General features: G+C 40.3%; 1 protein-coding gene across 16 annotated transcripts in view; it reads left to right on the forward strand.

Moving 5' to 3' along the window:
* The window catches only part of FNBP1 (formin binding protein 1), a 94,150-nt gene that overhangs the window by 24,743 nt on the left and 41,503 nt on the right, over positions 1-27,904 (forward strand). For 15 of the 16 annotated variants that reach the window (XM_083875757.1, XM_083875748.1, XM_083875755.1 and 12 more), the window contains exons 2-6: positions 5,019-5,134; positions 9,828-9,884; positions 12,418-12,565; positions 24,771-24,833; positions 25,639-25,743. In XM_083875757.1, coding sequence (XP_083731883.1) covers positions 5,019-5,134; positions 9,828-9,884; positions 12,418-12,565; positions 24,771-24,833; positions 25,639-25,743 — 489 coding nt within the window. Of the gene's footprint in view, positions 1-845; positions 911-5,018; positions 5,135-9,827; positions 9,885-12,417; positions 12,566-24,770; positions 24,834-25,638; positions 25,744-27,904 lie in introns of those variants that run through there. The other variant, XM_083875752.1, reaches the window with a different exon arrangement.

Below are 27,904 nucleotides of genomic sequence, written 5' to 3' on the forward strand. Positions count from 1 at the left end.
AGGCTGCAGCGAGACTGAGGCTGCAGCTCAAAAGTGAGGACATCCTCTTTATTTCAGTGTTAAGGCTGAAGAAAACCTTTGGTGGCAAGTGAAGGTCCATCATTGGCCCTGAACACCGTGTGTTGAACTATTTCACAATAGATGAAAGCCTTCTAGAAAGAGGAAGGGATATCTCACTGAGCTGATCTTCAGAGACCTCATGAATAACACTTTATTGCTCAATAATTGGTTGTACTCCATGTTATATGACTGAGAAATAGGAAGAAGGTTTTTCTCTCTCTCTCTTTTTTTTTTTTTTTTTTTTTTTTTTTTTTTTTTTTTTTTTTTCTTTTCTTTTCCTCTTTAGTGGCTAACTTTCCTCTTCCCAAAATACTTTGCATAGCTGAGGAATGTGACTTCAGGAGAGCGGTTGAGAAATGAAGGGGGATTTGACAGCTTAAAGTATCTGTTCAAATTAAGCAAACCAAATGGGCAGCACTATTTCCATTTTAAGCATTGTCAGGGTAACAAGCATGCAACCGAAATTCAGAAAGAATGCATGGATGGGAGGTTATTTGGGCAGCAGTAAAAGCACTGGGAGAGAATTAATGGAAACAGAAATGAAGTTAAAAAATGAATTTAGAAACGCACTTTGCCTTAGGGTTAAAATATTCAAAGCATTCTGGGTACTTGGATGTCAAATTCCTGTTCAAGTTAATGACTGAAGTTCTACTTCCCTCTTTTGAGCTCCAATTTTTGCGTGCACACTCAAGATGTTAAACTCTGAACAGTTTGTTTCAAGCAGCAGGGGCTCTGCTTTCCCACCTATGTGTGTCAGCTCCTGTATTCCAGCTCCTCCATCGGCTGGGAAAGTGTTTGTAGTGGTACATGTTGCTGGCTTTGGGAAGCAGGTGGAGTGTGATGAAGGGGGGTAAGTTACAGTTACACAAGCAATTTAATTACATGGACATTGTGATGGTCAGTTAGAAGTCTATTCTTTTTAGTAAGCTGATAGCAGAATAAACATAGAGCACTTAAAACTGAGAGAAGATGAGATTTGGCAGTTTGGAAGACATAGAAACAGGAAAGCTGTGGTGGGAGCCTACTGTGGCAGACAACTGACTGTCACTGCAGCATTTCTGCTCAAAGAATGTTCTTAGGTATTAACGAGTCTCTGAGCCAGAGGAAAGCAGTGAATTCTTCTAGAAAATGTTTTGGTGTTTCTTTTTCAGAGAAAACAGGTGTGGTGTGACCTTTTGTTTCTCCCTCATTGCAGTCAAGTGGGAGCATTCTTACTGAATATTGCATCATATTTCTTGCCTTGTTTTCTTGAATGCTTAAAGCCCTGTGGAGTTTATTGTTTCCTAATGTTCTCCCTGACTGGGAGGGGTGAGGATGCTGCAAAAATGAACAGAGGAGAGTCTGTGTACTGAAACTGAAAGCTGAAACAGCAGCTCATGGGGCACCTGAGCCTCTTGCAGCTGATGACTGAACCTGCAGAGCTGCAGTGGCACAGTTCACCTGCTAAACCATCTCTGCCAGGGCTGGTGCACTTTGTGTTGAAAACGTGTTGTTCTCATTAGACTCCAGAATAATTAAGGATTTGTTGGGTTTTTTTACTCTAGATTCCCACCCATAATGCACTTTTGTAATGAACTTGAAAAAAAGTAAATCAATTTCTAAAAAGTGTTTTCAATATTGATTATTTGAAGGCATGATACTCTTGTTAACTGCTCTCAAAAACCTTTTTTAGAAGTCCTATTTTGCATTGATTACATGTATCCCTGGACTTTAGGACTCCATGAATTGAAGGTTATGCTGTATGATCAACACATTTTGTGTCCTCTGTAATCCTTATGGTTCATTAACTTTAACTCGGAGCCTTTGCCTACCTTTAGTGTCCGTCCAGATGCAAGGAACAAGGATACAATCTGTGTTGTGTCCCTCTGGCTGCAATGCCCTTCCTTTGGAACCTCATGCTCAGCCAGTGGTGGTGTTGCCATTTTTACTGACTTTTTTTATCCTCAAGGCACTCAGCAAAGGGAAGGGACAAGGGAATGTGTGACCCCAGTGTAACACACTGCTGTGGGGCGTTGGCTGTACTTGGGCCAACTCTGTTCCGTGCCCAAAAAAGAATAGAAACTCTTCTCTTTAGCAAATCTGCAGAGAGTTAAACTTCCCCTTGCCTCTCTTCTCGATAGTGGAGATCAGTGCTTGTACTTTTGAGGTGGTTCTGCCTAGAGCTTGGCACGGGACAAGTGCCTCATCTCACTTTATAAATAGAAATTCAGCATCTTCCCCTGGTTGATGTGTCTGACAGCTGCACCACTGTGTGCGCTCCTCTTACACTGCTCCTCAGGGAGTTTTGTTTCACCAAACTTGGCCTAGTGAGGCCTCAGAAATCCAGCAGGTCCCTCTGTGGGATGCCAGCCCACACTGAGGCAGCTACCTGGAGCCATTCCTGAGTTTTTATTCAAACTCTGATCTAAATGATGTTCTGAGAATTGATTCAGGGTGGGATGAGGGTGGGAGGTTTGGACAAGTCACCACCAGGGTTGCCTTTTCAGGGTGAACCTGCTCTATATTGAAATCTGGATTCCCTTGAAGGGCAGGATCTCCTTGAAAGGAGTTCTTTCCTCTGGGAAACCCTGACCTTTCCTCTTTGGATGGGGTCACAATAGGATAATAAGCCACTTTCTTGGTACAAATATGATCTGATAAAGGTGGTTAAATTTGCTTACAGGGATTACAGAGTGAATTTCCCTGCCTGAGATTTCCCCTCTCTAAATCAGTAGTGTGTGAATCCATGTAAACTTGTGACTAATGGACTTCCCCGTGGGGAATTTATTTTATATGCATGTGTTTATGTTAAATAATGTAAATTGTGGAAGAGTAAGGTGTGGGAGAGCTAGAAGACCTCTTTATCAGAAACCTTAGAAAGGCCATGTTTGCATTATTCTCCTGACTCCAGAATAATCCCAGAGATGGAGACGTTGTGTATTTGAAGCAGAGCAGAAGGTGTTTCTCTGTGCTGACATCATACTCCAGGCTGAGCTGAGCCCTCTGGCAGGGGGAGAACGATTGTTACCCCTGATTTTGCCTTGTCCCCAGCTGTGAACCTGTCTGAAATCAAGATTTGTATATAGGGAAACATTTATATTTTTAATCTGTGTATTCCCTTTCCGCAGAATACAGGCATCCTCTTTCTGAGTGGCTGATGCTACACTGGTTCAAGAATGATTTATATTGCTGGAAGTCAGGCTTTTATTTTGTGTAGTTTGATATTTTTTTTTTTAACTTCAATTGCCCTTTCTTGTAGTTTCTGGAGCACTTAGTCCTGGAGCACTTAGAAGTTCTTTACTATTTTTGTAACTTTGTGCTATTACCTTTTTGCTGTTCTGCCCCCAGTGCCTCTTTAATTGACTAAAACTGACATAATATAAGTTGAAACCTAGTCTGGTTTGTCTGACTTGGTTTGAAATAGTAGCTGATGCTAAACCAGAGCAAACGCCCAATGCACAAACCCTGTGTGTCCTATTTCTTGTGTCTTACCTGCTGGTTTAACTCACTTTTTGACGGTGTTTTGCAAATTTTGTCTTCTTAGCATGGTTTCTATTTCCCCCCTTCAAGTTACAATTAAGCAGTTTTATTAGCAGGTTTATTTTCTTTGTTAGCTCCTGTGTACATGCCTGTGTTCAAGGCTGGCAGAGTCCCTCCTGCCCCCAGTGTAACTAACCCACTGTCACAGCCAGATGTGCTACAGAGCAGAAAGTGGTGTTTGATAAAAGCAACACATTCACAAGGCAGGCTTTGTTGTAGCTTTCAGTTATTTTTCTGCTCTGTGTCTAAAGGGAGTGGGCTTGTCTGGCTTTTGTAACTCAGTGATAACTCTGCAAACTGAGTCACAGGGCCAAATCTTTTAAAGAGAAGCATCACTTGTGTCGGAATCTTTGGTAGTGGCAGCTCAGCATCCCACCCAAATTGAGTGCTGTGTGTGTAGTTTTTTGGAAAACATGGTCAATCTAATTTGTGAATTTTACCAACTTACTCTCTATTTTCCTTGTTCCATAATGGAACCTGATGCCAAGTAAGTTAGGCTGATATTAAAGCCCTTGTTTATTTTGCACTGTATGTCTGTCAGAATAAGTACTCAATGTATTACAGTTTAAAAATTGTATTTCAAGTATTGTAGAAACAGTAATTTCTGCAAAGCTGTGTGGAACGGATTGTGGAATTTGAGTGCTGTTGAAGTAATCAAATTCTGAAAAATAAGGTGATTATAATTGAAATCTGCAGATAGTAATAAACTGGCTTAGATAATTAATTTGGATTTAGAGTTGCTTAATTTTTCTTGGCATTTGCAAATCCCAGACTGACTTGTGGAATGTTCTTGATTTTATTGAAAACACGTATGACTGTTTTTGAGGGCAACAATATTTGAAGAACAAAGTAGTATCTGTATATAAATGGAGGTGGACAAGAAAACTTTCAGAAAACACAGCTCATGTCATTTTGGGGAGCATTGTGTACAAAACAGGCTACAAAGAAATTGAAGTCTGCCCTGTAAAAAGATGAACTGTTCTGAATAACATTTTAAATTCATAGCATTGACAAAGCTGGAGTTTAAATCTACAATTTTCATATGAAAATCAGAATTATTAAATAGGAGTAGATCCTAAATTCATGGAACTTCTATTAGTTCATCAGAGTAAAACAAAATACTATCAAGAGTATCTATTTCTTATCTTACGTTTAAGTATGTTTTTATATTAGAAGATGGTATTTAATAGAATTGCCGGTATTTTTGGAATGAAACTGATTCAGAAATGAGTAATGAAGAATGTTACTGAATTGGGCTCATGTTAAAATACAAATTTCTGTTGATTAAAAACCCATCTCACTCTAAAAGTATCTAACTGGTAATGGAAAATATTAACACCACCTTCTGTACAATGATACTCCCTTTGTAAATTAATTTTAGTTCTCTGTGTTCAATGAGACTAAACTATTCTCTCTTTTTTTTTTTTAATTCATTGCAGGACCAATTTGACAACTTGGAAAAACACACACAGTGGGGTATTGATGTTCTGGAAAAGTACATCAAGTTTGTAAAAGAAAGAACAGAGATTGAACTCAGCTATGCAAAGCAGCTTAGGTAAGTCGATATGTAAAATTCTGGATTTTTGAGTTGCCTGTAATTAACTCTAAGTTTGCTGTGTCAGTGGTGATTTTGTTTATAATAATGGCTTTTAGAAAATAGCTTTAATTTAGAGATTGGAAAGTAAAAGTTAATTTAAGATCCTGTTGTATTATATCTGCTAGTGATCATATGTTTTGCCAAAAGAGGTTATTGAGGTGGCTCAGCAGCACACTAGAGCTTACTCACAGTTTATGCATGATTAATGGCTCAGGCTTTCAGGACAGCACTGTAATGTTTTCCATGAAATTGGGGCTGCTGTGTAAAAATGCTGGAGGGTTTAAGAATTCAACAGAATAATGATCATTTGTTAGGCGAAGTTTAGATTTTCTTTTACTAAGACAGGCCCTTTTTGAACATGCATGGGGAGGAGCTGCAGGTCAGAAAGTCAGCCCCAGCCCTTGGTAATTTTTCCTATGCAGTTAAGAAGGTTACAGCCTGAGCTTTGAATTACTGGTTTATAATCTCTTGAGGTGTCTCCTGATCAGAGCAGAGATCTTTTTGAATTAATCTCAGATAATTCCTGTTGCATGCTTTCGACATGCCCATGTCTGGTTTGATTGTGGACAGAGATGAGTATGTGTGAACCAGACACAGAAAACATCTTCCTTGAGGTCAGGTCCTGGGGAAGAGGTGGTAAGAACCCTCCCCCAGGAATAGATATCACCTAGCTTTTCCCAGTAAGGTGGAAAAAAAATGAGAAGTGATCAGGGGTTGGGGTTTAGAAGGGAGTAAAGCACCCATGGCGTCGTGCTGCTGCCTGAGACAACATTGTTGGCAGCCACTAGTGACCAGTTCTAAACTGGAAGTGTTGGACTTAACTGGGAGGGGGAGAGCAGGAATACTTATTCCTGACTCCTCCAGTAAACTCACCTTTTATTTGCATGGTGATAACAAATCTTGAGAGGTCTTTCCATCTTCCCAGATTTTAAAGAGATGGTATCTGAGGCTTCAGTTGATCTGTGTATCTAAGACACTATCTATTAAAAGGAAAAAAAAAAATCACCCAGAATTTGCTTGTGTTTGAGTGGATTTGAGATACACAATGGCCTGTGATTTATGAGGAGCTGGTAGTAGATAAATAGGTAAATCCCTGCCTTGATGGTTGTGTGCTATCCCAGGAGAATGCCAGGAGGGTTCCCTGGGGTTTCTGCTACAGACCAGCAGGAAATAGAAAGTGACTCGTGCAGAAACAAATTTCTCACATCCAGTGGAGAGGAGCAGAGATTGAATTACAGAGGCAAAATGAGCTGGAACAAAGAGAATATGACTGGACTGGGAAAGCCCAACAGAGTATCTGGGTGAGCTGGCCTGTCTTAGGAACAATCCTGACTACACTCACTGGAGTGTAGGATGACACTACATTCAGGATGACAAATTCCAGGTGTAAAGAGCTTAATTATTAAAATAAGCACACAAACAACATGTAAACGAAAGTGAAAGACTGTTTTACCTATGACCATGTAGAAACTATGAATTCCTGAGCTTTATTTCTTATTCTGTCCTAGACTTCAAAAAAAAAAAACATGGTCAATTTGTTTCTTGCCTCTCTGTATTTTTTATGGTTTGAGGACAAATACATCTGTCCCCAAGGAGCTCTTAAACACAGGTCTGCTTGTAGGCTTCTAAGAAGTTACACGTATAAAAGAAAAAAACAAAAATGCAGACTTGTCAACTGTTGAGGTAAAACAGTGCTAGACATTAAAAAAGGAAAATAAATCATGTGTCTGCTTTTATTTAATAAGTGTCCTTAAGCCTGGTGCAAACCTTTTTTGTACCACATCCATTTGGTTTAAAAGGGCTGCATCACATCACTGCATGTCATAACATGCAGAAAATACTATTAAAAAGGGACAGGTTAACTCAAGGTAGTCCTGTGGATGTAACTCAATTTTGTAGTGTAAGTAAAGCTGCGGTAATTTATTTCCTTCTGTGAAACTTGTATTTTCTGTTCCATCCCTGCGTTCCCTAACTAGCTATTTCTCTTCTCTGACAATCTACATCTCAGCCTGGTCATCTATTGAAGTTAAATTTTCTTCTATTTAAAAATGTTTCTTTTCTTTTTCTTTATAATCCTGCAAATGTTTATGTAATATTTTAGGTTAGACCTACACACCATTTACAATTAGCCCAGTGGTTTGAGAGCCCATTTCAGATCTGACACAATTATTTTTCTTGATTGTTTTGCATTATATTTATTGAATCATTAAGCTAGGCTGGGAGGGAAGGGATGTAGAAACTCTGGTAGAATTATTTTAAGTATTTTAACTTACATGGAACACTGGTGTGTTGGATGCTGTGCTCCCAGTGCTGAGGTGGTGTGTCCTTGTCACTTCCCTTACAGCACAGGCACCCAGAGTATCACAAAGGGTGTCAAAATCCCTTGCCTAATGTGATGATGGATAGATAGCCTCGAGGCCAATGTGTTGGGAAAAATGCTTCAGGTGTCAGGATAATCTGAGAATCAAACCCCCTGATGTCTGACATCTCTTTCCCCTACATTTGTCACCCAAGTTGAAATAAAGGAGCAGAGAAATAAGCTGGAAAGGCAGAAAAAATGAAGCAGAGTGAAAGGCAGATAAAAACACTTGTAAGGATGAGTGCTCAGGGTAGCACAGAATCTTTCCAGAGCTGGTGCTTTACTGCTGGTCTTTATTTTGTTTTAGCTCCCCCTCTAATCACTGTTTGCACTGAAGGTGTCACTGTCACTGCTCTCTGAGCTCCAACCTGGGCAGTGCTGGTGGTGACACTGCACCAGGATATGCTGGACTGCAGCAATACTTCTGGATTCACTATCCCTTGTGGGGGCTTTTGTGTATACCTGGTTAAACCCCTACATCTGATTTTAGAAAAGGGGAAAAAATTAGAGAAGTTAAATATATAGACTCAATTTGTGCGTTCTGTAAATTGCATAGAAGATAATGAAGTGTTTAACACAGATGCTCATCCTGGGTAAGTGGTTTTTGTCTGTGAAAGCAGACTGTGGATTTTTTTTGCCTCAGCTCTGTTGTAGCATTTCTGCACCTTTAAACACACACAGGAAGCCAGTTGCTGTGTGTGTCAGAATTAATTGGGCAGCATGACAGTGCAGGGAGGTGGAGTTTTTACTGTGTGAAAATGCCTTATTACTGGAGCCTTCTGTGCTTGTTTTCTTATGGCTTTTCCTTTCCCCTCCAAGCTGGTGCATGGAGGGAGGCATTCCCGTGGCATACTAAGGGTGCTGTAAGATTTATTTTCATCATGCAGAACAGTTTGCAGAACCCTTCCCATACTGGCATTAGGTGGAAGCTGCAGAACTAGAGAAGTTCATTTTTTCATAGCATATTCTTGGAGAGAAGGCACAGACTGAGAGGAGGGAGATACTCATTTGGATCCCTTCCAGTTGAGATACTTAAATTTTGAGGAACACATGTTTGTCTGTGCAAATCTGCCAGCGTTCTGGCTACTCCTCTGTTGGGGCAGATGCTCCTTAATTCCTCAAGAACAAAAGGAATAAGAAATGTGAGATGGGAGGCCCTGCTGTCTCCAAGTCAGCAATAAAACCAGCATCAGCGGGGAATGGGTTACACCTCTGAAAAAGCAGTTTCTTTACAATTTGATGTATTCTGGGACTTCTCCAAAGAGTTTGGCATGGATAAGTTGATAAAACTCAGTCCTCTTTTGGACAATGATTCCATCAATATTCCTTGTGTGCTGTTCTTTATCGCTGGAACAACCTTGTAAAACTAAACCAAATGGCTTCCCTTTTGCAATAGAGTGAGGGGCTGCCAGAGGGAACAGAGTAAGAGGGCTCAGTTTAGGACAGAGGGGCACTGAAAAGGCCTTAAAATGGCTCTGGGAGATTGGTCAGCTCTGTGGTGTGCAATGTGCATCATGATGCTGATACCAGCAAGGTGCACCGAGGGGCAGGTGGGCAGCACACCCTGGATTTGCTGCTGATGAGAGACTTGTGGGACAATGAAAACCATACAATTACTGTAACATGTGCTCACAGCAAGGTTCAGGTTTCTTATTTAAGATACAATCACTCCAAGAGCATATTGGTGGTTTAAAATTAAATCAGTAGTTGGCTGGGGAATAATGAGATGCAATCATCTGTGCTAATTAGGATAATCAAATGTCACACTTACCCCAGCATTAGTTGATAATCACAAAATTATCCCCCTTTTGCTATCTCAGTGCAGCTTCCCACAGCTTTATCAAGGGGTTTTTTTTTTGCCTTCTAATCATCCTGCAAAAGGCAGGCAAACCTGCCTGGCCAAGAGTGTCATCGCCTGCTTCAGATCTGCCTTTCCTGGGATGACTCCTACTCTAAAAGAACATCTCCTCTAGATCAGGTGAAGGAGATCTGTGCATCAGCAGGACCACAGCCCAGGTGTATTGACTTCGTGATCTTATGAATTTAGCAACTTCTTGGATTCAGACTCTTCTGCTTTGTTGTAGTTACAGACTGGAGCACTGTGCAGCTCATTCTTAGGGTTGTTACTACAGCACCATCAAAGCCTGATTATAGTCACGCTTCAGGAAAGGTGTCTGCTCACTGCAGATAAAAATTATAGCCTCACAGAATGTGTGTGCAGCTAAAGATCATCAGTAAGCTTCAAAGGATATTTAAAAATATTATTTTATATATCTGTATTTTTAATTTTAGGAATCTTTCAAAGAAATACCAACCCAAGAAGAACTCAAAAGAGGAGGAAGAATACAGGTATGTTCATGATCTCCTGCTGGGTGAGTGTGCATTGATGGAGGAATGGCAAAGTTTGGGTCATCGCCTAGGATTTGACTTGTAAACCCAAGATTTTAAACTCAAGTGTAAGAATATGGATGTCACAGATGCAGAAACAGGCTTGTGGTAGATACTAAGAAGTGGATTTGGCTTGTAACTACTCAGTTCCCTTATGTTGCAGTTTTTGAATGCCTGGGTTGGGGTTTTTGTTTCATTTGTTTTTTTAATGTGCCTTAGAGCCTTCAAGCCAGACTGATCCTGGCTCTTTGAAGTGAATGACCAAATTCATATCTGCTTTCAGCAGGAGCAGAAACAGTTGTTAATTTTAGCATGAAACTTAAGCACTCTGTGTAAGTATTAAATTACTCAAACAGGCTGACAACACAGATTAGTAATTTACAAAAGGGGTAATGTTCTAATACCACAATGGTTCCTGCAGAGCAGGGTAGAGGATGAAGTTTGTACTCTCAATATCCTGGGGCTTGCTGCTGTTGAAGGATATGGCACAGCCTCACCTGCCTGCTTGTGATTCACCTGCTCAGACCTGTGTCCATGGCAGGGGATTGATGTTGTGCTTGCAGGCAGCAGCAGACAGCTCAGCTCCTTCTCTGAGCAACAAGGTCCAGGTGATGAGACACCACAGAACACTCCTGCCCTTGGGGAGAATAAAGATATTCTTTAAGGAGAACTTTCTAGAAGATGAGCTTCCCAACAGACTTCTAAACCAGAGCAAGAACCTTTCCCCTTAGAGCTCTGTGACCCTGGAGTTTCTCAACATCAGTGTTTTGTAATGCAGCTCTGAAGGAAGGCATGGCAGGGGCTGACCCTCAGCCTGGTGTTTCAGGAGGCTGCTCTGCCTCTGGAGAGCCCAGCAGCAGCCTCAAACCCTTGACTTGGAAATTTGACATGTTTCAAAAGAGTTTGGGTATGGGTCCAACTGGTTGATTATATTAGTACAGATTTTTGGGTCAGCCCCCCAGGCTGCTCTGTACAGCTACTCCAGTGGCTTGTGTAACAGAGATAACAGCCTTTTTGCTTGCTTTTAAATTTATTTTTAGTAACATTGTTTGGAAATCAGTTATTTATGCCATTGTTTCCTGAGATACTGGTATTTACACAAGGAAGATTATTTTACCAGCACAGAGGCTATTTTGGTCTGTATCAGGATTAGGAATAAATCTGCCTTTGGATAGCTCTACCATAAATGGGTATTTTCAGTTTACTACAATGGGTTTTGACACATCCTTCATTGCTGAAAAAGGATATTGGAGTTAAATGATTCTATGTGATGTGGCACAGAAGATCCTGTGTATCCTTTGCCCTTTATGAATACAGTGTTCACTTCAGTGTAGTCACTTCATGTCTCAAAACAATGTCTGGGGATTTGTCATGTGGCCTTTGGGTGCCTCAGATGCTGCTTAGAGACAACCTGGCTAAAAATCAGCTTTTTCAAGCTCACTGTCAGTCTGTCTCTTTTATACCTTGGGATATTTTTTTTTTTTTTTTTTTTTTTTTTTTTTTTTTTTTTGCAACCAGGATTTTTCTCTCATTTAACATCTTGACTGTGGATGTTTCTGCTTGTAATGGATTGGTTTTAGTCCCTTTTTTAGTTTCTCCTGTTTCTATTTTCATCTGATGCCTTTGTCATCCCTATTTATACCACTCCATTCTATTTCCTCTAAATATCTCCATCTTTGCTTTGATTTTTCACCTTCAGATGATGATCAGTGCAGGCCACTACAATTTTAGAATTAGAATAATGATAATAACAATAATATCAACATCAGTTTTTCTAGTGTAATAGTGTCTTGCTAACTGATTTCCGGCTGCCCAGCATGTCCAGCTGGGGTATTTAAGTGCAGCTCTGTTGGCACTGGGCTGAATATACCAGTGAGACAATCTGCTGTTTCAAAATTTGTGTGCACAGATGTTTCTTCCTTTCAATAATAAATGGAATGCTGTATGGGAGATTATTTGATATGAAAAAATTAACCTTGTGATGGAAGGTACTAAAAAATATGGGTTGACAATGAACACCTGGTTAGTAAACTCTCTACTTATTTGAAAACTTTATAAGCTATATCTGATTTAAATAAAATTTACCTTTTGAAAAACTTTCTTTTCTAGGCTATGCTGGCCAAAATTTTGCTTGCTTAGACAGGATTTTGCCAGGTAGGATATACTGATGACTCTGCACTGAGTTGTAGGACTTGAAAGAGTATAATAGAAATGTTTGGTGAATAGAGATTAGAAAACTAAAACCCCAGAGCTGTGCTGATAAAGAACATGGCATTCTAAAGTGGTGATACTTTAAGAGGCAGTGTCAAACTGTCTAAATTGAGATAGATTTATCAGACAAATGTCAGTGTGTAAGACAGGCTTCCTTTGGAGAAATTCTTTTCAGTGAATTTGCTGATTTATAGCAATGCTAAATGTTTAAGGAGGATCCCATCTCCCTTTGCACTCTGAAAAGGAAGGGACTAAAAGCAAAATGCATTTCTGTCCTTTGCAGGTACACATCAACTAGAGCCTTCCTAGCCACTTTAAATGAGATGAATGACTATGCTGGACAGCACGAGGTCATTTCAGAGAACATGACCTCTCTGATCACTGCAGAGTTAACACGCTACGTGCAGGAGCTGAAACAGGAGAGGAAATCGGTAATTGATCCTTTTTTATTTATTATTCACAATGAATTGCTATTTAAGACAGCTAATTAGTGGTAGTGGAGTTCAATGTTAAGTGAGATTTATTTGTAGTTAAAGAAGATGAGCTGTGCTAATGAACCAAGCATTAAAGAGGTGGGTTATGTGCCCTGGCCAAGTCACTGAACCATTTGAATCAAATGTTATAAAATCAGACAGCAATGCCTGCAGGAGAATCCCTACTAAATAAGGCCAGAGACCCATCTGTGCTTAAGGCTCTGTTAGCCAAAAGCTTGCCTAGGGAAGAGTCCAGCAGCACAGTGTAAAGCCTGAAATAAACAGAGGAACTGATGTGCTGAGGCTGATTGAGAAAATTATTTGGATTTTGATTCACATTTTTTGTGCTTCTCAGCCAGATCTGGTCAACAGGACTCTGTAAAAAAGTTATTCTAATAAGAAATAGGGGGGTTTGTCTTGTTTGGTGAAGGTGAGGAATGTGGTTTTCAACCTGTTGTCTTTCAAGACTGGTAGAATTAATAGCTTTATGTTAGTGCTCTATTTCAGCTACTACTTTAGGGACCTATGTGCCTGCTACAGGGAATGTTCAAAGCTGATTAATTTGCACATCACTAGCTCTAAAAAATGGGTAGTTGAGATGTGATTTCCTTCCTTGCCTTGAACCCTTTTATGTCCTGGATGTGTGAGCATAGAAGAAGGATTCTAAGCACTGCAAATACTCACAGAATAGGTATAAAATGACTAAGCAAATTGCAAAGGGAGCATCAGGGCATTATATTTCATTTCCAAACTGTTGGTCTATTTTGGAAAGTGCAAAAATACTCCTGCGGAACTTAGACATTTATAAATAGTCCCACTCAACACTAAGCATGTGTTGAGCTGCTGTGTGGGACCAGAGCCCTGGAAATCACCACCTTTACCTAAGTATAGCATTAGAATGATGATTCTGTCAACAGAGGAAAGGAATATAAAGACATACCTTTAATCTGCAGAATGGTGTGTAATCTTTCAGGGACAGCATGAAAGATTGTTTTACGTATGGCTATGATGAGATTGTTTTCTCAGCCCCTCTGTGACCTTGTATCCAGCATGGATCTGTGCAAAAAGGAGGAGAAAAAAAAGAGAAAAGGGCAGCATTCTAATGGTTTTTTCTGTTAGCGCTAATGATTTTGCCTATTTTTTCAATTACATAGGCATATAAGTTGATTGGAATATCTATCAGACATTTCAAGTACCATGGAAGAGGGCTTGCAATATTTCTTGTAAAGAATTTGAGCAGTAACTATTGGGTTTTTGTTTTGTTTGTAAACTTTTCTGGTAAATACTGCTCATATAAGTAATGGATGAATGACAGGAAAATTAGTTTAATATTGACCTAGTGATAAAAACATGGGAACAGCAAAAAGCAATTTAGTCTATTTACCTGCTGTTGCTGATAATTACTGGCCTTTAACAGAAAACAGTTGTCAGTCACAGTTTGTTTGTTCTTGCAACATAAATAGAAGCTTATATGCATTAGGAATCCTTGTCTGGTTCCTGTAGATTTCTCATTTATGAGAAAATGGTGTTGAAAAGGAAACTGTTCCCGCCCTCAGGTGTTTTTCATACACAGCCTCTCATTTCATCCTGTAAAAGCATTGATCCTGCCGAGATCTGCAGGGGGGGAGGGTGGTTGTTGTCTAAATATCACAGAGAGCTGCAGCTTAGGCAAAACCTTTTATGGTATCAATTAATGAATGACTTGGTATTTCCAGAAATTTTGTTGGCAGAGTTCTCGTGCTCACTGCTTGTTCTGCCATCAGCTGCTGTGCTCCAGGTCCAAAGGATCATTTAAATGAGCCACTCCTGGGGCTGGGTCCATGTGTAGGAGTTGGGAGACCCACATTCTTGTCCACTGAGTCTTGAAATAAGTCATTTAGGTGTTTAAATACCTGTAAAATGGTACAAATTTCCAGTGATTTCAGCATGGCTGTGGTAGATAAACACCTTTGCTTTTTTGGTCTTACCTTCCTATTTGGAAGATGGAAATTATACACAGAGGTTTCATAACTATAAATGTGTGAAAGATGAGCTCAAGTCCAGCAGAAAGTGGTCAGGCAAATAAAAGTGGGGTTTGGAGGGACCTTATAGCTCATCCCATTCTCTCCCTGCCATGGGCAGGGATAACTGGACCAGGCTGCTTCAAGCCCTGTCCAAACTGGCCTTGGACACTTCCAGGGATGGGGCAGCCCCAGCTTCTCTGGGCAGCCTGTGCTGAGGTCTCAGCACCCTCTCAGGGAAGAATTTTTTCAAAAGTCTCTAAATAGAGCTTCTGTTTCCAAAGGAAACCTCTGCACAAGAGTGTTTGCTGGAGTCACGGGCAATGAGTGTGGCTGGTGATCTTTAAACACATGGAGGTGGTGGCTGCCTGCCCTGCTCTGTTTTCATGCTCATTTAGCTCTATTGATTCAAGTGGAATTACCCCAGCAGATGATCAGGGTCACACAGTAATAAATCACTTCTTGGGTTTTCCTTGACAAGTGCAAGCCCCTGACCTGTAAGTGGTGCAGAACTGATACTGTATCATGCGTTACACTGGTTTTATGCTGGATAAAATTCATTTGGCATGCAAATTGTGCATATGTTGGGTTTACTTGGCTCTCTGAAAGGTGTGCTTAATGGCTGCTTATGTCATGTTTTTTCTATAAAAGATAGTTGCTAGTGCTGAAAATAAGGAAAGAAGCAACTAACCAAAACCAGGCAGGACAAGTGTGCAGGTTGAACGAGTGGGATGATGTGCAAGGTCAGTGGTTTGGTGCTGTTGTTCAAAGGATAGAGAGTTCCTTTTTCCTCTGATCTGATTCCAAGATTGGGAGAGTTCTGGGTTACCTTTACATTTTTTTCAGATCCTGTACTTTGTTGCATGATGGCTTTTGACCATGAGAAAGTGGTTACAAAAAATCAGGCAAAGACTCCTTGTGTGAAACTTGAGTAGCTTTAGCAACAAAGGTGAACCAATGACTATATCATATTACACGTTCCTCTTCCATAGGATTACCCTTAATGTAGTCACTGTACCAAATGAGTTGTTTTGCCCTCACAGTCGCTGAAGTCAGGTACACACCCAGCCTGCTTTTCACACAATGAGGGAAAGCTCCTTGTGTTGTTTCAGTTCTTCCCAGCTGCCCAGTGAAGTGAAACTCTATAGTGCAGTTCCTCACTTGAACTTCTTCTTGTATTCTCTTGATCTTACGGTGTCCATGCTCTCCCAGGAGAAATTCTCAACCTCAGGGTTCTTGTTAGCTGCCTAAAAGCTCAAATTTCAGTTCTATGTTGTGTGAAGGGCATGCCCCATCCGTCTCTCTTGAGGTTTTTGAGGTTAGATCCCTGTGACTGAATTCCCCTTTGCTGTTAGAAGATGTCATCAAGTCACACAAATGAGGTGGGAATTACCTCTGAGTGGCTCAGGGAAAGAACTGCATTCATGCTTCATGTCACCCCAATGTCACCAAAGCCTTACTTTGGAGTGGCTCTCGAAGGTGTCAAATTTGAGCTGGAGGACATGCAGTATTATAAAATTGGGTCTTAATCTTGTCCATCTTTGAAAAAAGAAAAGGTGGTGGTGATCCTGTCATGTCAAGAGGAGTGTTTGGACTTCACAAGCACTGATATGTAATACACTTCTAGGTTGGAAATGTTCTGATCCAACCATTGAAAATTTGTTTGTTGGCTTATTTTTTTTCCCCATAAGGCTTCACAGGACTTAGCTTGATTTATAGATCCATCTATGGCTGAGGAAGCCCTTCAATTCTATAATTTGGATAGAAATTCAAGAATTATTTCCTGAGGCCATTCTGATTTAGATCTCTGGTCCCAAACTAGGTCTGACTCAGGGCCTCCTCTGGCAGCAGCTGCTCTTTGTAGCCATTGCTCGTGGCAGCTTTGCTAAAAATGTATTTGGGAGTCACGAACTATCCCTCTTATTACTGCTGCTGCTCTCACCTCTACCTCTGCCTCCCCTTGGGGCTGGACTGGCTCCATACAATCAAGCATGAAAGTCAAGTAGAAGCCAAGGGCTTTGCTACAGCCTGAACTGGTGCAGCACTGGGATTCTGTGGTTGGGAGAGAATTTACCTGACGTCAATACGTTCCATTTTGTGCGGGGATAGAAGGGGAACAGGGAATGAATGAATCCTTATGGCTACCATGGGGGACAAAACAGGTCTGGTTCTTTATGGTGGAGCACGTGCACCCTCCTTGTGTCCATTCATCCAGGGGGTGCCTGTCAGAGGACTTTCTGTTTCTTGTAGGCTCTCAGGTGTTGATGAAAAGTAAATAATTGGAGGAATTCTGTCACGTTCACTCATTCTGAATAGTGCCCTGTTCTGCAAATAGTCCTGTGGTTTTGCAGAGGATTTCTCCTGGTGTGGAGCAGGGGTGAGGCAGGATGGTAGCACACGGCCCTGTCAGGAGCACAATGGATTTTTCCGTGTTGCATTTGGGATGTGCCTCAAGGTCTGCGTGTGTTTGGAGCACAGCTGTGCTTTGTGCTGCAGGGACACAGAGACATTGCTGCCTTCCAGAAGTGACAAACCAATGGCCAAGTGAGGAGTTGGGTAAAGGAAAAGAGTGAAAGTGGAAGGAAGTGATTTGCCAAACTTCAGGCTTCAGATTGATGCAATTTAAACCAAGCTTTCCCCAGCTCTTGTTTTGTGACTAACTCACTTCCAGCTCATTGCCCTATGAATGGAGAGATCGTCGTAGTTTTAATCTAAATATGAAGATATTTATGAGAGATTATGTTGTGCCTAATAAATGCACTGCACAACAGTCCTACTCTAAATATTCATCCTCTTTCTTGCAAGATATTTCAACTGTATTTTGTTTAATTGTATCAGTAGAGTGTCAAGTGGTAATTATTAAAAAAAATTAAGAATGCAGAAAATTATTTAGGAAAGATCATAATAAAATCTATGTGTTCTTATGGAGTGTTCATTGTTTTTTAGCAAATTATGGACTGTAAGTACGATGAAGTTGTGTTAAATATTGGTATGTTATCATAGAATGTTGCTGTGAAGGGCTGTTCCATGGGGGGGAAAAGCAAGTGCTTATTATGGAAGTTTCCAAAGCATTTTTGTGTGGGAAACCAATACTAATATTCCATCCAACTGAAAGGTGTAACGTGACCTTTGGATTTAGCAGGATTCAAAGTTGAGATCACTGAACTTCATATCCTGCTCTTCCCAGTTTTGAATGGGTACATTGACCTATGAAATGATAGTCCAAATAAATAAATTGGCTTCTGTTTACCACATGAAGGGATCAGATTGGGAAAATGAAATCTGTTTACTAACAAATGTAGTTCCATTTTCTGTGAATTAGCCTGAATATTGCTCTGCACAGCAAGAGTCTTTTAGAAGGACAAGATGAGGGATGCCTTCTGTGAACAGTAACATTTCCTGCTCAGTGCATGACTGAGAGATGCCTAAGGGTGAGGGGGTTGAGCATTGGCCATGGATGTACTTTTCCCTTTGTGTTCTGCCTGTACAGCCGCAGAGATTGGCCTGAAAAGAAAGAGCAACAATAAAGCCAGATGAGTAGTGCATATGTTAACTGTGGAGAATGGTGTTCATCCAAGCCTGTGGTACATGTGGGCACATTCAGCTGGCATTTATATTTTATATATCTGATGGAGGTCTTGATACTTCCATGTAGGTGAATGTGTGGATGAAGGGTATATGGAAACAGATAAAAGTATCTTTTTGCCTGTCGAGGTGTTAACTTGTACATCTTCTAGTTTTTGTAGTGCAAGTCTTACACAGGAATGTCACATTTGAAATGACATCTTTTAATTTTGGATCAATGGAAGGAGAGCTTGGTGACAAGGCTGGGAATGAGAAGAGGTAGAAGCTAGAGCAGCATGTTCCTCTAATTTCATTGAAGGATATAAAAGCACAAACAACTTTTCAAACCGTAGTTTTTGGTAGTAATGATGAATCTGCATTTGAAAAGCCCTAAGTTTGCTTTTGTGGAGCAGTTGGGCACATGTGAGCTTTTAAGGACAAGATTAGTCCCTAAGGATGGGTTGGAGGAGGATACGTGGTCTCCCAACATGATCTGTGTGCTCAATGATTCCAGGGCCTGCTGGCCTTGCTGCCCTTAAGGCAGATAGTTTAGCAGGACCTCTCCAAGAGCTGACCAGTGCAGCAGAATGTTCCTGAGGAAACTTTAGCTCTGCTGCCATGGAGTTGTACTGGAAGCTGCAGAATTGTCTCTGTGCCTGAGAAGAAGTTCTGAGTTCCAGTTCTCAATATAAGGACTTTATCTCTTGTATGTAGCATGAAAATGACAAATTACTATAAATATTACTGCCACAGTGTCTTTTAGGTTTGTGCCAATCACCAGGGAGTCACAGAATGGTTTGGTTTAGAAGAGATCTTAAAGTTAATCTCATTCCAACTCCCTGCCCAGGGCAGGGACACCTTCAACTGGTCCAGGTTGCTCCAAACCCCAGCCATCATTCTATTGTTACAGCTCAATAACAACAGGGGCAGCTACTTCAGGTTGTTATGTGCAGCTGATCTTCAATTTGAAGCCTGGAAAGCTTTGGTCCCTAGTGCTTATTAAATGGAATTTCTTTGGCATGCACCTCAGGAGCTGATACTTCAATCAAATTAAGTTCAACCTTGAACAGATATTTGCATAACTTGTTCTAGGCTTGACCAAGTTGATAAGTAAGTGTTAGAGAATAATGTTCCAATGGATATTGCAAAGGACAACAGGGTTATGCACCAATATTAAGTAGCTGATGAATATGTGTTAAAATGGTCATGAATTTCATGTCAACATTCACAGGACTGTCTTATGCTCCTTTTACTACAGCTGAGAGAGATAAGACCTCAAGAACATGGTGCTATTTTTGGAAACAAAGATTTCTTTGGAGGAGACTGTTTCCTGTCTTTGCAGCCAGGAAAAGAAAAACATTTGACAAGGCTTTTTGCAAATGTTGCTGAGAAAATCGAGGAAAAAATAGTGTTCTCTTATTTCCGTCTCTGGTGTGCTTTAATCACTACCCATTATTTTAGAAATCACTTGTAACAAAAAATGGAGATAGGACTTTGAATTGGAGGATGAAGTACTGTATTTATATTTATTATCAGTGAGCTGGGAGTACTTGTTACAGAAGCCAAAGGTAACTATTTTGTCAGTCTGTTATATTATCTCATATGTAAATAGAAAAGAAAATGAAGCACCCTTGCCTTAGAAATTTTTTTGAAAAATCTTGAAAAGGATGTTTTAAAATTAACCATATGCTATCCATATAAATTAAGACTGTTTTTTTTTATTATTTCTAATACAAACATATTATAGATGTACAAATCTTAAGTTTAACTATGTAATCAACTCCTGCTTGTTAAAGAAAAACAAGGCCGTCTTATTACAGCCTTTTAAAAAAAGGTTTCACACGATCAGTTTATAAAGAGCTTAAGCAGCGCTGTTGTCATACTGGTAATCTACATGTTTCATGCAATTCTTTCATTTAAAACTGCCCAGGAACTCCTCAGCAAAAACACTGGAATGTGTTGTCCTTCATTAGATGCTTTTAACAACATCTTTTCTCCTACTCCTCTCTAAAGGTCAGGAAAAAAAAGATAAGATGCATCTTCTAACAAGCTGTTGTTGTCTGCTGGGTGAGCTCTGGGGCTGTGTAAACCCTGGTGCATACCAAGGAAGTTTTGCAAAAATATCCTGCTGCTCCTAATTGTGGCAGCGTTGGCAGGAACAGGCTCCGCATTGTGGGTCCCTCGCTTGCTGCTCCCGGGGTTTTGATCAACACGGCTGAAATCTGAGCCCAACAAAAGTCAATGAGAGGTTTGTCTTTGATTGCACAGCAGCCAGGATTGCTCCCCAGCTGTTCCAGACACAGGCAGCATCCTAATGAGGAGAGCACACCAATCCTGATGGCTGGATTTGCAAAGGAGAAAAACTCGTTCCTTGAGCTGCGAGCTTTTTGAATATAACAGAAGTTATAATTAAAAGTTGAGTTAATCCACACTCCTCACATGAGTGACTTAATACTCTGATAAAAGTATCTCATGTCTTAACAACTGAATTTTGGAATTCCAGGAAGAATTTCTTCATGGAAAGAGTTGGATTGAGCTGCCCAGGGAGGTGGTGGAGTCACTATCCTTGGAAGTGTTTAAGGAAAGGCTGCACTTGGCACTCAGGTCTGGTGGAAATAAGGGTGATTGGCCACGAGTTGAGCTTGATCTAGAAGATCTTTTCCAAACTGATTCTGTGAAGTCTTGAGAGATCACCTAAAACCTGTATTATTGTGTTAATCCTGTGAGCTGGAATGGATGGAGTTGTCTAGCCAAAACGTGGCCATTGTGGATTGTTCAGAGCACCCTGGGATACAATTGACTTTAACACAGGGGAAAAAAGGACAGTTGTTGTCATCTACGGTTTGAGTTTGAGCTGCTTTGTTTTAAGCCATTTAGTTGGTTTAATGTTTCAATAAAGCATTGTTCAGGGAAATCTTAAAGTTGGCATAGTGTTTGCCAGCCAAACACTGCAAAGTATAGACTTCAAGGTGACTTAGGGAGGTTGACTTGATGAACACTAATAACCCCAAACTTTTCACTTTACTGTATTTCTAATGTGTTTTTAGAATTCTGTGGATATGGGTGAAAAGTCTGGAGGAAATCATGGCATGTAAGCCCCCAACACCACTGCTAATGTCTCACTGGCAGACTTGGTGTGATTTATTAATTGAGTATCTTGCTCAAATTCTGGGTTTTTTTTTTAAACAGCCAGATTGGGGGCATTAGTTTGGGTATTAAGTTTGTGAGGGAAAGCAATATTGTATCAATTACTCTAAATTCATCACTGTGTGCTGCTAAAATGTGTGTGATTAAGAGTGTAGTTTTCCACAGGATTTGCTAAATGTTCAGGTGTAGAATATCCAATTATTTAATTTGTTCAAAGAAATTGATTTAAATTAGAACCCGTATCTTGAAACCTTATCAAGGAAATAGTTGAGCTTAGAGTTATTTTTGCTGGGGTTTTGGGGGGGAGGAGGTGAAGGTAAAGGACATTTGTTATTTAAGAGGATTGTAAAGGAAATGAGTTTGCAGAAGTTGAAGATAGTGCAGGGTTTGAGGAAACTGGAGGCTTCCTGTATGACTTTAGGCAGATCACTTGACCATAGTGCCTTGATTTTTCTTACACATAAAATTGGGCCAGTGAAGAAATATAGATAGTTGGATGGTTCCACTTAGCTGCTGTATATAAAAATTAATTTTGGAAGGCAGAAATTACCATTTGAGGGCAAAAGAATTGCAAAACCAGAAGTGCCTTAGCTCACAAGGATATGTATGGGACAACACAGCAAGAATTAGGGGTTATATGTAGAAATTTGTTGAACTAAAAAAAAGGCAATATTTCACTGAACTTTTCAAGATGTGATACACCTGTATTTATCATTATTATTTCACTGTAATCTTCAATGCCCATTTTACATCTCAGCATTCCATTTGTGAAGAAGTGTTTCTAAAAAAAAATAAAGTATCAAAATGCAGCAAAATCTGAACTAGATGCAGTCTTACTGCTCAGGTTCAGTGTTTCTAGTATGTACTTCCAGAAACTTGTGCAGTTTGTTTTACAGAGAAGGCAAATTTGCAAGTAATAGGGATGGCTTGTTAAAATTACATTATTCTACTACAAAGGTTTAAAAATACACGCTGAGGGCAGTCCTGTTATCTGATAGGCTTTTGTTTCCAAGTTTGTCCTTCAGCTCCTTTCTGCAATTGTCTTCTCTTAAATGAGCCTGGCATGTTGTTTTCCTGAGGTTTATGGATCATTGACAGTATTGAGTTTCACAGAGGCCAGCTGCTCTCAAATCAGGTCCCTTCCTACCCCGGCCAAGTCGGAGCAAATGGGGACTGGTGGAAGCAGGGAAGGCAACATGAAGACAATAGAGTCATTTCACTTCCAGCTTCACTGTTCAGGCTTCCATGAATTTCATGCTCATTAGCAAAATGTTGAAAAATGTAGTGTTATATTACAGTTTTTCCTTGGGACTGTTTTTGTTGCTCCTTGGGACTGTTTTGCTAAACTCTAATTACAAAAGCCTGAAACGAGGAGTCCCTGGCAGGGAAGAAGTAGCATCTGTCACACGCGGAGTTGAAAGGACATGGGGATCTACAAAAGGAACCAAAATCAACTTGGAGCCTTTCCCTGCCACCCAGCAGTTTTACAGTGATATCAGGGGTTTTTTAATGTCACAGTGTGGTGAAGCAGTGTTTGGAGAAGAGCTCTGATGTCCCAGCAGTGCCGGGCTGTCACTGCTCCCCCTTCCATGGCCCAGTGGCCACACACGCTCCCTCCTTGGAGGGCAGGAGCAGAGCCAGAGCTGAGCGTGGCAAGTGCCAGGATGGAAAGATTTCTGACTCTCTTGTCTGCTTTAAGAATTTTCATGTGGAGACAAGCACCACCCAGACACATAAAGTTACAGAATGTCTCCATGCTCAGCTCAAGGTGAGCATCCATCCTTAGCAGACAGTGTTTGGGACTACTGGTAATAGCATCCAGAACAACCAGGATAGCCCTGGTGTTCTGTTCTTGCAGATGTGTAGAACATCACTGTGATTTTTAAGGCTAAATGAGCCTATTGGAAGTGGCATGATAGAGAATTGCAGTTTTGCAGCTTTTTGCTGTCATCTGATGGAGTCAGAATGGCAGCTCTGAAATGTCCCTCACTCCCCTGACACAGGAAAATACCAGTTGCTGTAGTGGAAGATACAGGAAACCAAGGAGGTGCCAATTGCAAAGTGCTCGGAGGCATATTTTTCTAACTGTGGCATTTTGTAGCAGGTTAATGATCTGGAGTGTGAGCTTTTTTTCAACCCAACAAACCATAGGTATCGCATTCCTTGAGATTTACATAAAATCTGATTACACTTGGGCGTGAGAGCACCTGAATTCTAGGGGGATTATCTGGCAATATCTGGCCTTTATTTTTCAAGTTTACTAAGTGACACCATTCCTGTATCTGAGTAGAACTAATTGTCAGTAAATAATGCAAAAGAAAGGCCTCTCTCCTCCTGTTTCAGTTTGCTTCATTATTTACTTTACAGGGTGGTTTGTGGAAGGGAGTAACCTGTTGTAGTAGTCAGCTGAATTTGCATTCCTATTCCTGTCCAGAGCTGGGTCATTGATTTATACAATGATCTGGAATGAATTGCTGATATTGAGGGAAAGCCAGGCATATGGAAGAACAGCTTGTCCAGAGAAGCTGTGGCTGCTCCATCCCTGGAAGAGTCCAAGCCAGGTTGGAAGGGGCTTGGAACACCCTGGGATAGTGGAATGTGTCCCTGCCCATGGCAGGAGGTTGGAACAAGGTGGTCTTTGAGGTCCATTCCCACCCAAGCCATTTTGTGATTCTACAGAGGAATAAACCCTAATACAGATTAGATTATTTGATAAAGAGCATTGTGTAAGGGCTAAGAACTGTTACTTAAATCAACTGCAATTAAGAGTCTTTTCCAAATTCCAAAGAGTCTTGTCCAAAAAAACCCGTCAGGAGGGGATTTGATTTCCTTGCTGTTTAGCTGACATCTCAATTTAAAACTTGTGTTACACCTCACTCTGAACACACACTCACTCCCAATGTGTGGGAGAGGAGGGATTCTGAAGGGACCCATGGCACCAAAACCATCTTGAGAGGAAAGAGCAGCTGGCCTTGCACACACAGCTAGTAACTAGGAAGAAAAGGGGTTTTTTTGTTGAGTCTGAATGAAAATCAGGGCAAACATCAGTTGTTAGAATGTGCCAATCAAGTGCATCTTGGTAAATTCATGTAGAGAGAAATTTTAATTTAGAGCCAGTGTTCAGTCTGTCACCAAAGAAATACTCGTCAGATAAAAGTGCTTCAGATCTCATGATATGGGAAACCAATAATTATGAGATACAGTGAACAATACAAGGTAGAATTGCTAAAGAGATTAATTAGCCTTAGCCAAACTAACCACTATAATTGATGCAAATATCCATCTGCAGCCTGCTGAGATATTAGATAGTCATCACACACCTGCTCTATTTGCCAGCCTTGCAGAACACAGCTGTCTGAATGATTTCTGGTTGGGCTTTTTCTTGAGCATACTTGACTATTTGTTCTTTTGTTGTTCAAAATGTTTTCTTTCTCTTTTCTTTTTCTAAACAGCACTTCCATGATGGCAGAAAGGCACAACAACACATTGAAACTTGCTGGAAACAACTTGAAGCAGTAAGTGGCAAATTCCTCAGATGTGACATTTGAGTCGTTTATTTATTGTTTTCAAAGAGATGGTTCCAAACATTTTATTTGAAAAAGAAAGGTATATAGATAAAAGTTGTAGAAATGAGATTTTTAAAACTCTGCTGTCTTAAATACACTCCCAGTCCTGAAAAAGTCTGTTTTAACAGAACATTTGGCTTCTGTGGGTTCTTTGTCCATCATGGGCAGCATTTCATTTGATATGACTTGAAAAGTGTGGTAAGCATTGCTGAAACTGCAGAATCCCTAAGGGTCCTGTTCAGATATTCCACTGAAAGTTGAACAGCTTCATAATGTGTGAATAAATTGAACAGAAACATCTCTTGAGTCAGGTGCTACTTCCCAAAAGTAAATACATTGGAATTCATGTGATGAATGGAAAGTGAGGCTGTAAGTACAGGAGAGGATAGGAAGGGGCTATCAATAACCAAAAATCCTACTTGCAAATTTATTAACCTTAGTAACTCCCTCATTCATTTACGAAAATGAAGGGGTTAAGTGTTGGAAGAGAATGATTTCATCTACAAGAATGGAAGTGATGCTAAAAGGGAAAAATACTGAAATATGAGCAGCCTGAATAATGGAACCAAAAATGTGCCTCTGGTAACTCCATTTTTTGAGGTCCATTAATATGGAAATGTATTCCAGCGTAAACAAGAGAGCCCTAAAATCCTTCAGTTGTTACAACATATTGTTTTAGTGGCAGGCATGAATTTTAGATAGATTTTGGTATCTTTTGCTTCCCATAATGAAGGTTTCTGGTTTTTCTTTTCAGAGTAAAAGGCGGTTTGAACGTGATTGCAAAGAAGCTGATCGAGCACAGCAGTACTTTGAGAAAATGGATGCTGACATCAACGTGACAAAAGCAGATGTTGAAAAGGTGAGCTGGAGCGTGGAGACTGTTTGTAAACATGGATGTGATAGGTTTACTCCCTCAGTCCTCCTGGTAGGATAAACCCTCTGAGGCTTAATGCCTTATTTGAGTCTGTCTGTAGGTTAATTAAAACCAGGGAGATCTCTGCAGAAACCTTTATTTATATATAAACTCTAAACAGATACAGTCAGGTTTTTTTAGTAGGTGATAGCTGAGTTTAACAGAGCTGATATGGCTCTAAAGGAGTTTATGCAAGCTTGATTTTTACACCCCAGGTTCTGTGACAGTCAGGCTTGTCAGGGCTCCCTGAGAGCTGCTTGCGGTTTCCACACATTTTCCTTCTCTCTGTGATCCAGGTAGAACCAAACTTCCTGCCCTTTAAGCAGCACTTCAAAGATTTCCCAATGTCATTGGATGCAATGAAGTATTACCAGAATTGTTTTTCATAGTTGTAGGTTTAGAGCAGGACAGTTTTCCATATGATGCAAAATCCTGGAACCCATGCTTGTCACAGATGAATGACACAAGGCTTTTATTTTCATGTCTCAGTTGCTGTGTGGTTGCAGAATCATTTGTGGCTTTTTTACAATGATCCCCACTCAGTGAGCTTTTGAACTAATGCTTAATTTTAAACATCCAGTCCTGTTTCAGCACATCTGTCTGGAAATACTTTCTCTCTTTAGTTTGATTCAAAACTGGATGTGTGGAAGGATGCTTAAAGTTTAAATTTTACTGGTCCAAATACAATTGCTTATGGAAGCAATGAAGAGGAAGAAACTGTTTTAAATAGCTTCTGTTTTTGGAGTTACACATTTGCTCAGAAGATGCACTAATGTAGATCAGAAACACCACATTACAGTGTATAAGGACAATTCTGCCATCCTCGAGTTTGAGTCAGACAGACACAAAATAGCCAAAACATTTGAAAATGTTTATTTCATAAAGAGAGAGAAAAAAAAAAAAGGTAACCAAAAGAGAAAGAAAAAAGTAAAAGCTGAAGCTTAAAATATGCCAAATGTTTTGTTGCAGGGACAGGAAAGGAAAGTGAATTATAGGTAAGAAATCTTTCTAGTCTGAGGTCTCCTTGTAAAATGTAGGTTTCACTTCTCAAGATGTCTGCTTCATTCTATTCTCAGTAACTTCAGTCCTGTGAAGATATGAAATATAAATTTCCCTTTACATCTGTGGGATATCATGTTTCTGGTGTGCTGAGCATTAGGACATTGCGTGGCAGAGTGTCAAGGATGCTCTTGGAAATGAGGACAGAAAATCACAAACAAGCTCAGAAAATTTCCCCCAAGTGCTATTGCATATCAAAGGACAAAATACCTCTGTGGTCTTGTAATTTGCTTGGCTCTCAGTTGCGAATTCACCATGTAGATTTGATCCTTTGTTGCCTTCTGGATTTGCCAGGGCACTTGACAGATGAATGCATGTACAGATTGTTAAAGATGTAGCACCACATGTGCGTTTTTCTAACAGAGAGGGATCATCTCTGCTTTATCTGTATAAAGTGATTTTAGAATACTTCTTTCATAGATAAAATTAGGGCTTGCCCTAGATTTTTTTCCAAAGCTAATGTCATGTCAAAGGGATACAAAGGCATGACTTACTGTTTTAAAAAGGGGATTGAAACTCCTTTTTTCTACATTCCTTTCCAAGGCTGGCCTTTTCTGGTCAGAGTAAAAGGTGGCATACTGGTGATATATCTAAGAGTGTTAGGTAAATTCTGGGAAGCAATTTCCTACCCTGGTGCTCTTTCCATATCAAGTGAAGCAGAGAGGCTTCTCTTTTAAATTCCTCTAGCTTTTATTGTATGAATTTGTGAATTATTTATTGCAAAATGCCACTCAGTGGTATCTTGAAAGAAAGATCTGTTAGTTATGCATGTTGGCAGCTCTCAGGAGAAGGCATTACTCCACTTTCTAGGCAATCAACAGAGTAGATGGGAGAAGGAAAAGGTTATCAAAATGAGTGGAATGTGAAATAATATTACTGAACAGAGAGAACAGTGTTTTCCAAGTGCATGTGTTAAACTGGGTTCATCCATGTCAGGCTGTGAATAATGCCCTTTCTTTGCTCCCCTCTGCCCGTGTGACTGGGAGGCTCTTGCATAACTCCCAGGGCAGAATGGGATATTGTTTCAGCAGCACTGCTGCTCTCCCTG

This window comes from Zosterops lateralis (assembly GCF_965231275.1).
Source record: "Zosterops lateralis genome assembly, chromosome: 20".
In the NCBI taxonomy this organism is placed as follows: domain Eukaryota; kingdom Metazoa; phylum Chordata; class Aves; order Passeriformes; family Zosteropidae; genus Zosterops; species Zosterops lateralis.